The 12,038-nt window shown below is 42.8% G+C and overlaps 1 protein-coding gene across 16 annotated transcripts in view; it reads left to right on the top strand.

The window, feature by feature from the left end:
- CHD9 (chromodomain helicase DNA binding protein 9) overlaps positions 1-12,038 on the top strand; it is a 205,391-nt gene that overhangs the window by 102,521 nt on the left and 90,832 nt on the right. For all 16 annotated transcript variants that reach the window (XM_025207519.1, XM_025207521.1, XM_025207511.1 and 13 more), the window contains one exon: positions 2,128-2,274. In XM_025207519.1, the coding sequence (XP_025063304.1) occupies positions 2,128-2,274 (147 nt within the window). The remainder of the gene's footprint in view (positions 1-2,127; positions 2,275-12,038) is intronic.

Raw genomic sequence — 12,038 nt, forward strand, 5'->3', positions numbered from 1 at the left:
GGAGCCCGCCGTGGCTTCCCCTGGTTCCTACTGCTCCTGGCTCCTGTCATCTTTGACAGGAGTCAGGGGCAGATAAACATTAATTTTCTAGATTATTTCAGGGGCCCCATGGGCCACATTGAATGGCCTGGTGGGCCAGATGCAGCCCGTGGGCCGTATCTTGCCCACCCCTGCTTTAGAACCAATTGGCGGCTGTGAAGCTTGTGCACAGGGTCAGATATGGGATGCAGCCCTGAAGCTGACGTGCTGGATTGTGTTGCACCATGCAGTCCTAACACCAGTGTCCTGGATTGGGACTTGCTCTGTAGCCAAGGAGTTGATATGCTGCGTTAGACTGGCCTGTAAACCTCAGACTTCTGGTATGTCCCCATATTCCAAGATAATTTTTTTCCTACCCCATCTTGGGTCCTTCCAAAAATAGTGTGCATGTTATATCAGGGACATGTCATATATGAGGCAATAAGATAGATCCTTTCTATCCTCAAATATAATTACTTGAAAGCAAAGTCTTTTGTTTTTCTTCTTTTAGTTATAGGAGATTCCATGGATTACACAGGATAATTCACCATAATTTACTTTAGTTTTGTTACATATGGACACGATATGAAACCCCAAGGTTATATGGTGCCCCTTAGCAAACTGCAGAGGTGGCCAGAGGGTTTGTTGTACACCTGTCCCTATCTCTGTTATCTGATGTCACCTGCCTGGTGAATTTCCTCTACACCTGCATCTATTGCTATGCACAAAGCTAGGAATACAACAGCAACAATTTGACCTCATTCTTGTTTGTTTAACTTTTCCATGTTTCCCTCTTACCTATGGGTGAGCTGGCTAGACATAGGCCAGATTTCATGAAGAACAGTAGCCTACGTTCTGTAGAAGCTGATGGATCTTGCCATACTTGGTGAAGGACAATTGTCTCTCTATTACCTCCTCCTGCTACCCAGGCTTGCTGTTTGCATTTACTGCAAATAATTACTTCACCCATAGTAAATAAATGTAATTTAGTTACTTTGCTGTTAAGCTCAGTCCAGCATATTTTATTAATAACATATGTTTTATTTCTATCCCTGTACTAGTTCATTGCCCAAAATAAATGATTTTTTTGAGGCAGGTCAGTATTTTCAAATTCCAGCTGGTTGTCAGACTCTTTGTGTTAATCAATTAAACTGATTGCTGTTGCCTTTGTTTATCCAATTTCCTATCGGTCATCAGCTCATTAAAAAAATTAAGGGGCTGTTCAGGTGATTTTATGAGTAAAGATTAAAATGGTTAAACAGTGAATAAAAGCTTAGGCAAGGAGATAAAAGAATTGTTGAGAGATTCACTGGAGGAATGAGGCTTAAAAAAATTAAGAATGATGTAATATGACTGTTGAGCATTATTTCCCAGAACTGGAGCTTGTCAGGCTAGAATAGCCTTCCAGAGGGAATGATGAAAGTCTCAGAATGAGAAAAATAGAATGGACAATGTACCATTTTAAAACAAATAAAATACACTAAACAAATTGAAATGCATCAGCAGTAGTCTAACCAGCCTGGTCTAATAGGTCTTTTCCATAACTGATTTCTGAGTCTATTCAGTCTTATATTCCGCTTATACAAGGGGATTTTCTGTTTAATAGAAGAGTCACTTTCTCATATTGTCTAAATTTTCAGTTTGTTTGAATTTTGTATTGAATTTTGTATTCAGTTTATATTGATTTATATGGATTAATCACACTGGTTTCTGATATTTATTATTAGGAGACTATCACTTAGAATTACAGTGCATTCATGAAATGAAATAGCTATCACTTTTTGTTTCTATATACCCAGAAAATTATACTCTTTATTTGTTTCTGAGCTGTAAATAAACATGAAGCCCCAAATGTCTTTTTTGTTATAATATAACAAAAAATATTAACAGGATTTGTAGGTCAAAAGTGTATTCTAGAACCTGCTTTCTCCCCTAGTTCATGCATTTAATTTTTTTTTTTTGAATTTGGGTACTCAAAAACTACTAGCATCTATATTTTCCAATAGTTGTATTATAGCTAAATTACTATATTTTTAAGCCTCTATTTTATATTTGCGGTTCCTTCTAGAAAGATTTAGTAAAAGTATGATTTTTGTTACTGCTTTGCAGAAAAGAAGATCAAATCGTCAAGTTAAAAGGAAAAAGTATGCTGAAGAAGGAGAAGGAAAACAGTCAGAGGAAGAGGCTAAAGTTTCTGTGAAAATCAAAAAGAATTCTGCTCCTTTGCCTGCTGAACAACCTCTACAATTATTTGTGGCAAGTATAATTCAAAATACTAAGTTATGTAAACTTCCTCCAATAGTTCTGTGAACAAAAGTTGCTGTGCTTAGTATTATATGATTGACTTATATCAGTTACACAATGATTATAATGCATAGTTGCTATTGCCCAGGTTCTGGATGTAAAGCCACTTGCCTTGATGCATTGAGGTCAAGTCAGCTGTCATCCATTTCCTAGTTCCTCAGTTCAGCTAGTGTCTACAGCACAAGCACTTCATTGGAAATCCTGATTAAAAACCTGTTCAGCCAGCTCATAAGAATGAGACTAGAGGGGGAAATGCACTTTTGTGTGTATTATAAAACTATTTAAGCCCATTCATTGAGAAGCTAAATGACATTGTCTGGATTGGCCCATGAGCCATATGAGCAGTCAGTATTAACCAGCAAGCTACAGGAACATATATACTTTTAGGCTCAATATTAAAAAGCTACAGTAAACTACTTAATGGCTGCACAGTGTGTTCTGAATTAACTATAATTGTAGAAAGGACATACCTAATCCTTGCAGCTTTAAAAAAAAAAAAAAAAAAAGACCAAACGGCTTGCATGCAGTTCAGAGATGTCTTTCTTTGTTACTGTGAAAAAATGACCTATATTTGGCGGATAGAAGGTTCTAAAAATTACCATTTACAGATGCTTAGTAGAGGTTTGTTAGTAAATGCTAGTGAGATTTGGTGACTATTTCTTTTCTATTCCTGATGTTTCACATCTGTGTAGTTTCCATGGGCTAGCCTAGAGTTAGCAGGACATTCTTTCAGGTGCTTTCATGGCTGTTAGGCAGAGATGTTGGGTAGCAGAACACAGAACGGAGAGACTTTTTCCTGTGTTCTAAATGGTCTTGTGTCTAGGAAGAAAGGAGGAACAGGTAGAAGCCAACTTTCTTGAATTCAGTGGTTCTAGAATGAAGTAGGGGCAAAAATAGTCTAGTGATGGGCAGTGGAAGCAGAGAAGAGAAGGAAAAGAGGAAAACATGATAGAGCACAGTGAAGTAGTAGGGCTGTGCAAAGCTTCGGTAGCTGATTTGATTCATAGGAGATTTGGCCCAATTCAGCAGCCGAATCTCCGAATCCGAATCGAATTGGGAGACCCATTCAAAGGTCCGAATCGAATCGGAAGCCTCCAGATTTATTCAAAATCGTGCAGGATGTGGAGACTCAGTAGAACTCCATATACGTGATGTTGGAAAGGCTGGTGGAGCAACAGAAGGCCATCCATGAGAAGGCCTTGGTCGTGGAGATTGGGATCAGCGGCCCCCTTAACAAAACAGGGTGGAATACCATCTCCCAGATCTTAGTGGTCCTCAAACTGTTCCTCGAGGCCACCGAGAGCGTCAGCACTGGCAATGCCCTCCTTAACCAGGTGATCTCCATAGAGAAGGAGCTTTACAATGAAATGCAGAAGTTCCAGGGGACTGATGTTCCTCGCTGGGGCAAGCCACTTTCACCAGAGATGCAGGCACTGCTGAAGTGCTGAAGGAGGGCATAAAAAACAGCTGGATCCATTCCAGTCCAGTACGGTCCATGTGCTGGTGGACATGTGCAACCCGAGGGTGAAGAAGAGTGTCTGCAGCAGGAAAACCCTGGGTCACTATACGGAGGTGCTGGTGAACAGAGTCAGGGAGGCAGAAGGGCAGAGGTGGAGGGACATGGAAGGGGGGGATCCACTTTCCCATGCCAGCACTCCAACCATGAGCCAATCTCCTCCACCATAGGTGCTGCCAATGTGGGCCAAGGGCATGGGTTCAGTGGTGGGATCCAGAGGCACCAGACCCCACCGTCAGGCAGGTAGCGCCGAGGCCTTGGTTGCTACATATGTTGCTGAGGACATGGAGCTGCTGCACTGCAATCCCTTGGCCTTTTGGGCAACCCACAGCCATGTGTGCAGGATCTGGCCACAGTTGCCTGGCGACACCTGTCCTCTCCACTGGCCAGCGGTCCAAGCGAGAGGGTATTCACCATTGCTGGGGATGTTGTAACACCCCACTGCACCTCCATGGATCCTGGTTTGGTGGAGTAGCTGGTGTTCCTGAAGGTAAACCTCCTGCTGCTGGGTTCCCCAAGCTCCACCTGCAGATGGAGTGAGTGCCACCCTCCTCACTCCACACCTATTCGCTTTTTTAATTTGCTTTCAGAACCTTGGGGTGCATGCTCACAGAAACCCCTGCACTTATCTCCTTGAAACTTGGCAGGCTTCATGCCCTCAGAAGGGACTACCATCCCTGCTGTTGTCATCCAAATCTGCAAAAAAAAAAAATGACACGGTTATAGGTATTTTAGTGATTCCCTATTATAGTCTATGGCTGAATCTCTGAATCGGTGCTGAATCTGAATCTGAATTGGCCAAATCAAATTGGAACAGTTATTTGAATCCCTATCCTTCCAAATCAGCCAAATTTGAAACAAATACTTGCTGCTTCGCACAGGCCTATGAAGCAGATGGAAGAATGAGATAGACTGGAAAGATAATACATATGTAAATGTGTTATAAGAAGAGAGGAAGAGAAGTTTGAAGCACTGCAGTTGGAAGATCTATAAACACTAATGCATTCTTTTCCTGAGATTGAAATAGAACACAGGATTTGTGGCTCCTAACCTTCTGCTGCTTTCAGCAAATATTCACAAAACTCACTAGTGAAATTATACCTCATCCTCTTCCAGCAGCAGGCCCACAGAATACAGCAACCTGTTTTTCTACTAGAACAAGTGGTATAGAGGTCTTGGCACAGGTAGAAGTCCCAACTTTTTGGATGACCCATGCTGGAGTCTGTAAAATTCCATGTTTCTTTGTTTATCTTCAGAAATATTTTCTGGAATACATGTGGAAAATACCACGTGAACATGTTATTAAAGCTTGCAGTATAATGCACACCTCTAATGTGATTTCCATGAACTAGTATGTGCTAGACTTTGCAAATGCAACTTTCTTGTAACTTAGTGTTTATGTAGTCAATCAAATCTAAATATTTGCAGTTGCTTTTTTTGAAATTGAGAAAATCAGTCTAAAAAAATCCTTTTTTTATATTTATTCCCTTTATAGACTCTTTCCTGCTTTTTAGTGATCAGTGTGCTGACTCTTCCTTTTTGTGTTTTTTTTCATATTTTTTCGAGTTTTTTCCTTTCCAAAATGTTGGCACTTTTTTGCAGTCTCCTTCCTTTTCCACTTATGTTTCTCCTTGCTTTTCCAGTTTCACCCCTGTTTCATATTTTCAGATTTTTGCAGGGTCATCAGAAAAGCTACATTTGCACACAGTAGCTGGCAGGGAAACTGACTAGGATCCCAGTCAGATTTTGCTTTCATTACCTCCAGGTATCAAGTCCTGCTGCAGCTCTAATGGGGGCCCTATGTATGTAACCAAGAATAGGTTGTATAGGAAATGATTTAAGTCAGTGCTCTCCAAGTAGAGGTGTTAACTTACTGCTCCTGGGCTCTCATCCAGCCACGGCTTTTCCCTCATCACTCTGACTGTAGCAGTAGCCAGGGTCTATGGGCTCATTCTGCCTCCTCCAGCTTCTTCCTGACTGGTTCAGAGAAGTGTGGTATGGTACAGCCCATGAGGCTGAAGGAGGCCACAGCTAGGGAACTGAGGATGAGGATGCAGTCCAGGAGGCCTGTGATCCATGCTGCTGCAGCCTGCACAACCTGTGACCTCTGCTGGTGTTATTCATGGACAACCCTGATTTTAAGTATTTACAGTTATCTTTTATATCTGACTACCTATATAGACCCACTGCTTGAACATACTTACAATACTATACATGTTTCAGTCTTCCTGTTAGTTTTGTTAGCATTTATTACAAACTTCCTGGGTAGCAATAGAAATATATTCATCCATAACCAGTCTCAGGCTCCCTGTCCTGTTGCCTTCCCCCTGGGGCCTCCACAGCCCAACGAGCAGGACCCAGGCCAGAGTGGAGCAGGGAAGTTCAGTACTGCTGCCAAGAGCCCCATGCCACTTCACTGCAGAGGCCCTGGGGGAGGGCAGCAGAGCAGGCAGCCCCAAGCCAACAGGGGCAGCTTGTCATTCCCCCACCTACCAGGCTCTGCTCTGGCCGTGCCACCTATGGGGGAGGAGGAGCTGTGCTCCATGCTTTGCTCTACCACAGCAGCTGCCACCTCCCACAGGTGGCAGTTGGGGCTCTGGTGCTGCTGCAGGGGGCTGCAGACCTGGGTCCTTGGCCCTGCAGCCCTGGCAGCTTTGGGCCCCCTCTGGCAGGGCTGAGTAGTGGGGAGGCTATGAATGGGGAGTCAGGGGTACCAGCAGGGCCAGGGGCCTCTGGGTGGAAAATGATAAAAAAAAAAACCCAAATCAAGTGCCAAAATGTGTAGGTACAGTAAAAACTGCCTTAAATGGCACCTTACAAGCCGGCATGTTCTATTAACCAACATACTGACTTGTAAGGTAAAAGTGAAACTGGAAGTGCCCACCGTGCACTTCCAGTTTCGCAGAGCTCCCACGGCCCAGAGCAAAGCAGCCTGTGCTGCCAAGCCCCCATGGCCTGGTGCATAGCAGCCTGTGCGAGGCCCACCTCCCTGTCCCTCGGGGGCCTGTGGGGCCCCTGGGAGGGGTGGCGATACAGCTGGAGGGGCAGCGATCTGACGGAAGGGGCGGCAATGCCCTGGAAGCAGCAGGAGAAGCAGCGGCCTAAACAGGCAAAGACACCTGTTCGGGCCTCTCAATTAACCAGCATATTTTGTTATCCAGCACCCTGCCATTCCCCATGGGTGCTGGATAATAAAACTTTTGCTGTATATAGAATGTATTTTATTATAGTGATTGAGGCACTGGTAGGCTTCCCAATTGCTTTAAAATTGTAAATATATCAATAAAGCATTGTATTCAACCAGTACCTATATATATGGTGGTGTTTCATTTTAATTGTGGATTTCGGGTTTTTTTAATCGGAGAATTGGTGATTTTTTTATTTATTTTTTTTTTAAACAAAAACTAGGATCCCTGATCATGACTTTATTTGCATATCCAGTGCTTGAAACTAGTGTAACTATTGGGACAAGGGGTGTGTGTGTGTGTGTGTGTGTGTGTGTGTGTGTGTAAGGGGGGGCAGAAACAGTTGCTTTTAATGACAGTTTTACAAAAGCTTCCAAAATGATTTGGAATATTAAAATTAAACCTGGTAGAAATTAATTTGTAAGTGAAAATGTAGATAAGACTATCAAATTAAGGAATAAAAACAATTCATGTTATCTCCCCAAGTTGACATAGATTAAACTCTTCTTCATGTATGATAATACTGATCTAACCAATTAAAGGAAAGTTCTACTTTGAAAGTGTGAAAACTGAATATTCATTTAATATATCTTATTTTTTTATTATGTAAAATTTCCCGAGAGAGAGATTCCATACTTTTGTTTGATTAAAGTATCTAGTTAGGAATATGTATTTATTACAGGATAGTCCTTCTTTTATGTCCATATCTTCCTATCATTTGAGAGAAGTTTTTTATTTTTGTTTAGAAGATTGATGTCTCTCACTTTGAAGAATGTGTGTGAGATAGGATCTTTTATTTACAAAGATTTTATGTACCTACTGATTTTATTGTGTCAGAACATATAATCCTTATATCACAGTTTGACATGAAAATTATGAAAAGATTCCAAAGAGAGATTTATAGTTTTGGAAGAGAAAGTAGCAAAAAACAACACATGTCCTGTATTCAGTTTGAACCTTAAAAAGATTAGAATGTGTTTTATTTATTAAGATAATGCTATATTTGTTACCATCATGATTTTTCAGTTTTCATGAGACCTCAGCATATGCTACTTTAATACACAAACATATTGCAGCTTCACACTGATCTTTCTATTAAGATAAAAAGTAATTATAATCATCCAAAGAAGTATGGAGATGTCTTAAAATAGTATTATGGGATAAGAATAAATTATGTAACTCATATTAAATAAAGCCACAACTGACCTATGATAGAATAACATTATAGTCCATCTTGACTTGCAAACAAAATTAGAAACTAATACATTGTTATTAGATACTATTAATGCAAGTGTTGACTTGCTAAGATTTCAAGGATGCTGTCAGCTAAGTATCCTAATAACATTCTTCCTCCTTTTGATTAAAAAAAATAGCCAAATTAATTGAAACTACTATTAAATTATATATTAAAGATTATACAGCCAAAGCTCTGTTATCTAGCATCCATGGGGAATAGGGGATGCCAGTTAATCAAATATGCCGATTAATCAAATATGTTGCATCTGCTGCACCAGGGCTTTCACTCTCTGGTGTCGGTGTGCGGTGAGGACAGGGAGGAGGGCCTCGTGCAAGCTGCTTTGCCCCGGGCCATGGTCCACAAGGAAGAAGAGGGACTCAGCTTGTGGCGGTGAACCTGGAAGTGGGACTTCCGTTTTCGCTTTTGCCATGCCTCTCAGAAGGAAGATTTGTATTGACAGATGCCAGTCAGTGGAGCAATCCGGATGGTGAAGTTCCGGATAACATGACTTTTGCTGTATTATATTACATAAAGCACAGTAAAAAAAACTTATATAAAGATTATATTCAGTTAAATATAAGAACAGTGTATTGATTGAACTGAAAAATATAAAATTTAGTTTGAGTGTTTAGTATTTAGATAGAAAAGAACCTGAATGGTCTTGTAATCTTTATTATGACATGGACCTGTGAAAGGTTAAGATGGCTTATAATTAGGGACCTACTTAATTCATGGATTTTGCGAAAACCACAAAATCCAGGATTGTCTGAAAAATCAGCAAAGAAAAAACTTAATAAAAAATAAAGTGCTGGTTCTCCAGTGGGAGCCAGTGGTTCCTGCAGCTGAGAGGGGAAGGTGATGACTGACAGATGGCACACAGGGCAGCCTCCTCCTCCCCCCACCAAGGCCTCTCTGCCAATCAGCGCCAATGGCTGGGACCACATAAAGGGTAGCCAGCAGTCAAGATGGTAGCTGCCCCTCTTCCCTTCCAGGCTTCTCCACCAATCAGCACCAAAGGACATGGCCGCTGCAAAATGCTCATGAAATCAGCTCTGCATGCCAGAAAAAAACCTTTTGTTTTACTTCAATTTTGGTAGATCCCTACTTACAATGGTACTTATCATAGGTCAGATGTGGCTTTATTCAATGTAATACATACTATATAATTTATATGTATCCCATAGAATACAAATTGCTATTTTAAGACCTTTCCATACTTGTTTGGTAATTATATTTACTTTTTATCTTAATAGAAAGATCAGTTGAAGCTGCAATGTGTTTGCATATTAAAGCAGCATATGCTGAGATCCCGTACAAGAATGTAGGTGCTAAAGTTGGACTAAAGGCAACATTGAAGTATCTAAGTTGTGACTCTCAAAACTACTGCTTAGCTACTACTTAACCTTGGAGGTGCCTTGAAAATGCCTAGAAATACCTCAGTCTTGATAGATGAAGAGCTCAGTGCCTATTTTGTCTAAGCTCTAAACAAACTATGCATTCCTTTGCCTTTCTGATACAGTCAGGAGCAGAATTTGAATCCAGTGCAGTTAAGGATTGACATGACACTTCATTCAGTGAAGGACAGAAAGGCTTTAATAACTATAACACAAATGAGCTATAGAACAAAATGAAAGAAAAGACTCCTTCCTGCTATTCAATAAATGAGCTGTGACAAAATTCCATTATATATTATCCACAAGTTTCTCTCACTGATATAGGCAGGAAGTGGTTTCAGTCTTTATAGCCTTCACCAGGCAGGGATTTGTTTCTGACAGTGATCAGTTTGGATGCAGTTTTCAATGTTGCAGTGATTTTTCTTTCTCTCTCCTGAAGCTCATTTTGCCAGCAACTCTGTTTCTTATAGTTTTCAGTTGTATAGCTTCAAAGCATTTCTCCTTGATCACTGGACAGTTAAAGTCTGAGCAAAGCAGGTAAGAAGGGATCATCATATTACAATTGCTAGCTGCTTGTATCCTGTTTTGGGTCATACAGTTGTGAAACTTGTTTTGCAAGCTTTTGATCAGTCCAGAGGTTACATTTCAATCGAATGGGATGGGTCTTGATCAGGAGTGGGCAAAATATGGCCCGCGGTCTGGATCCGGCCTGTGAGGCCATTCTATCTGGACCGCAGAGCCCCTAAAAAATTTAGAAAATTAATATTTCTATGCCCTTGGTTCCTATAAAAAATGACAGGAACCAAAGGCAGTAGGACCCAGGGGAAGCCTGGTAGGCTCCCACAACCGCAGGGCCCTCCCCCCGAGCCAGAAGCCGGAGCAGGGGCTTCTAGCCTGGGAGCACATGGCTGCCCCAGTGGCACCGGAACCACAGGTAAGGGGGGAAGGTTGGGGGGAAGGGCAGGGGAGGACCCTGGGCAGGGAAGGAGCCCGGGGAAAAGCTGAGCATGGGTGGGGGAAAAGCGACCCATGCCCACCCCGTACCCAGCGCCCCACACTGCAGCCGCTTGCAGCCGGCCTGGGGCTGCCTGTGCCTGCTCCAGGTGGCCCCGCGTGGGCTGTGAGCGGCTGCAGCAGGGAGTGCCGGCCATGGGGCAGGCAAGGGGCTGCCGTTCCCCACGCTCAGCACCAGGTTCTTCCTTGCCAGTGAGCAGGGGGCCGGGCCTGGGGGGCATTGAGAGTGAGAAGGTGCGGAAGCACAGGGCCTGCACTGGTGCCTCAGGGCCAGTGCCGGCAGGGACCAGTGCAGGGTGGCAGGGGCACAGGGTCCCAGCTGGCAGGGGGGCCTATGAGGCCAGGGAAGGGCCCCCCCCCCCCCCCTGCTGGTGCAGCCCAGCCTGGCTCCACAGACCCCTGCCAGCCTGTGCCCCACTTTGGGGCCCCATCGGTGCTGGCCCTGGGACATTAGTCCCAAGATGGTGACCAGGGGGCAGGACAACTGTCAAAGGGCAGTGCTGCCCACGTGGCCCTAGACAGCCTGCCAAAACTAGGTAAACGTCCTTCCACCCAAAATAATTGCCTGCCCCTGGTCTTGATTGACTGAATGGGACACATTGGGCTTCTGATCACAAGTTGTTGGTTTGGGTAGATGTTTTAACAGTGGGGCAGAACACAAGATATTCTGAACCAGTGATGGTCTATGGAGACATTACAAAACTCCAAACAGACATTCAGTGAGAAATATGTCTTAAGGGAGGATGTGTCAACAATTACGTAGGGAGATGCAGTTATTTATGAATGGTTTAGCATGATGAAACATTGGGTGCGTTGTAACTAGCACAGGAGATTAAATCAGCTGGGATTGCTTCATTTTGCATGGTCCCAGTCACAATCTTGCATTCTTATGCAAGATGCACTGTTGTTGTAAATTGGTCATTTAAATTTCATGTCTAGATCCGGCCAAGCTTTCATGGTCAGCTTTGCCTATGTCCTAAGTAAGTGCTTCTAACTATTATTCAAAGAGGGGGCGGTAACATCATCAGCTTTTTTTTTTTTTCTTCCTCTTCTTCCAGCTGTTTTTTAAAAGGAAGTAGTAACTTTGTTCTGTTTGGAAAGAATGACCCCGGGAAAGGATTCTGGCCTCTGACCCACAGGTCAAAGGAGACATCACTTAGGTGATACTAAGCCGCATGAGAGGAGTTCTAGCTGCTTGTTTCTATACTTGTTATCTTTTGACAACTTCTGCTTAACATGATTTTTTTTTTGTGGGTACCATCCAGACTCGGCTACCTCTGCCCGTATGTTGTATAGGGTGCCAAATACAGGAGTGTGGATTCCATGGTGGGGCCCAGGTTTTAAGTGTTGCAAAATTCAGCACCTCGGCA

This window comes from Alligator sinensis, unplaced genomic scaffold, assembly GCF_000455745.1.
Source record: "Alligator sinensis unplaced genomic scaffold, ASM45574v1 scaffold173_5, whole genome shotgun sequence".
NCBI classification, from domain to species: Eukaryota; Metazoa; Chordata; order Crocodylia; family Alligatoridae; genus Alligator; species Alligator sinensis.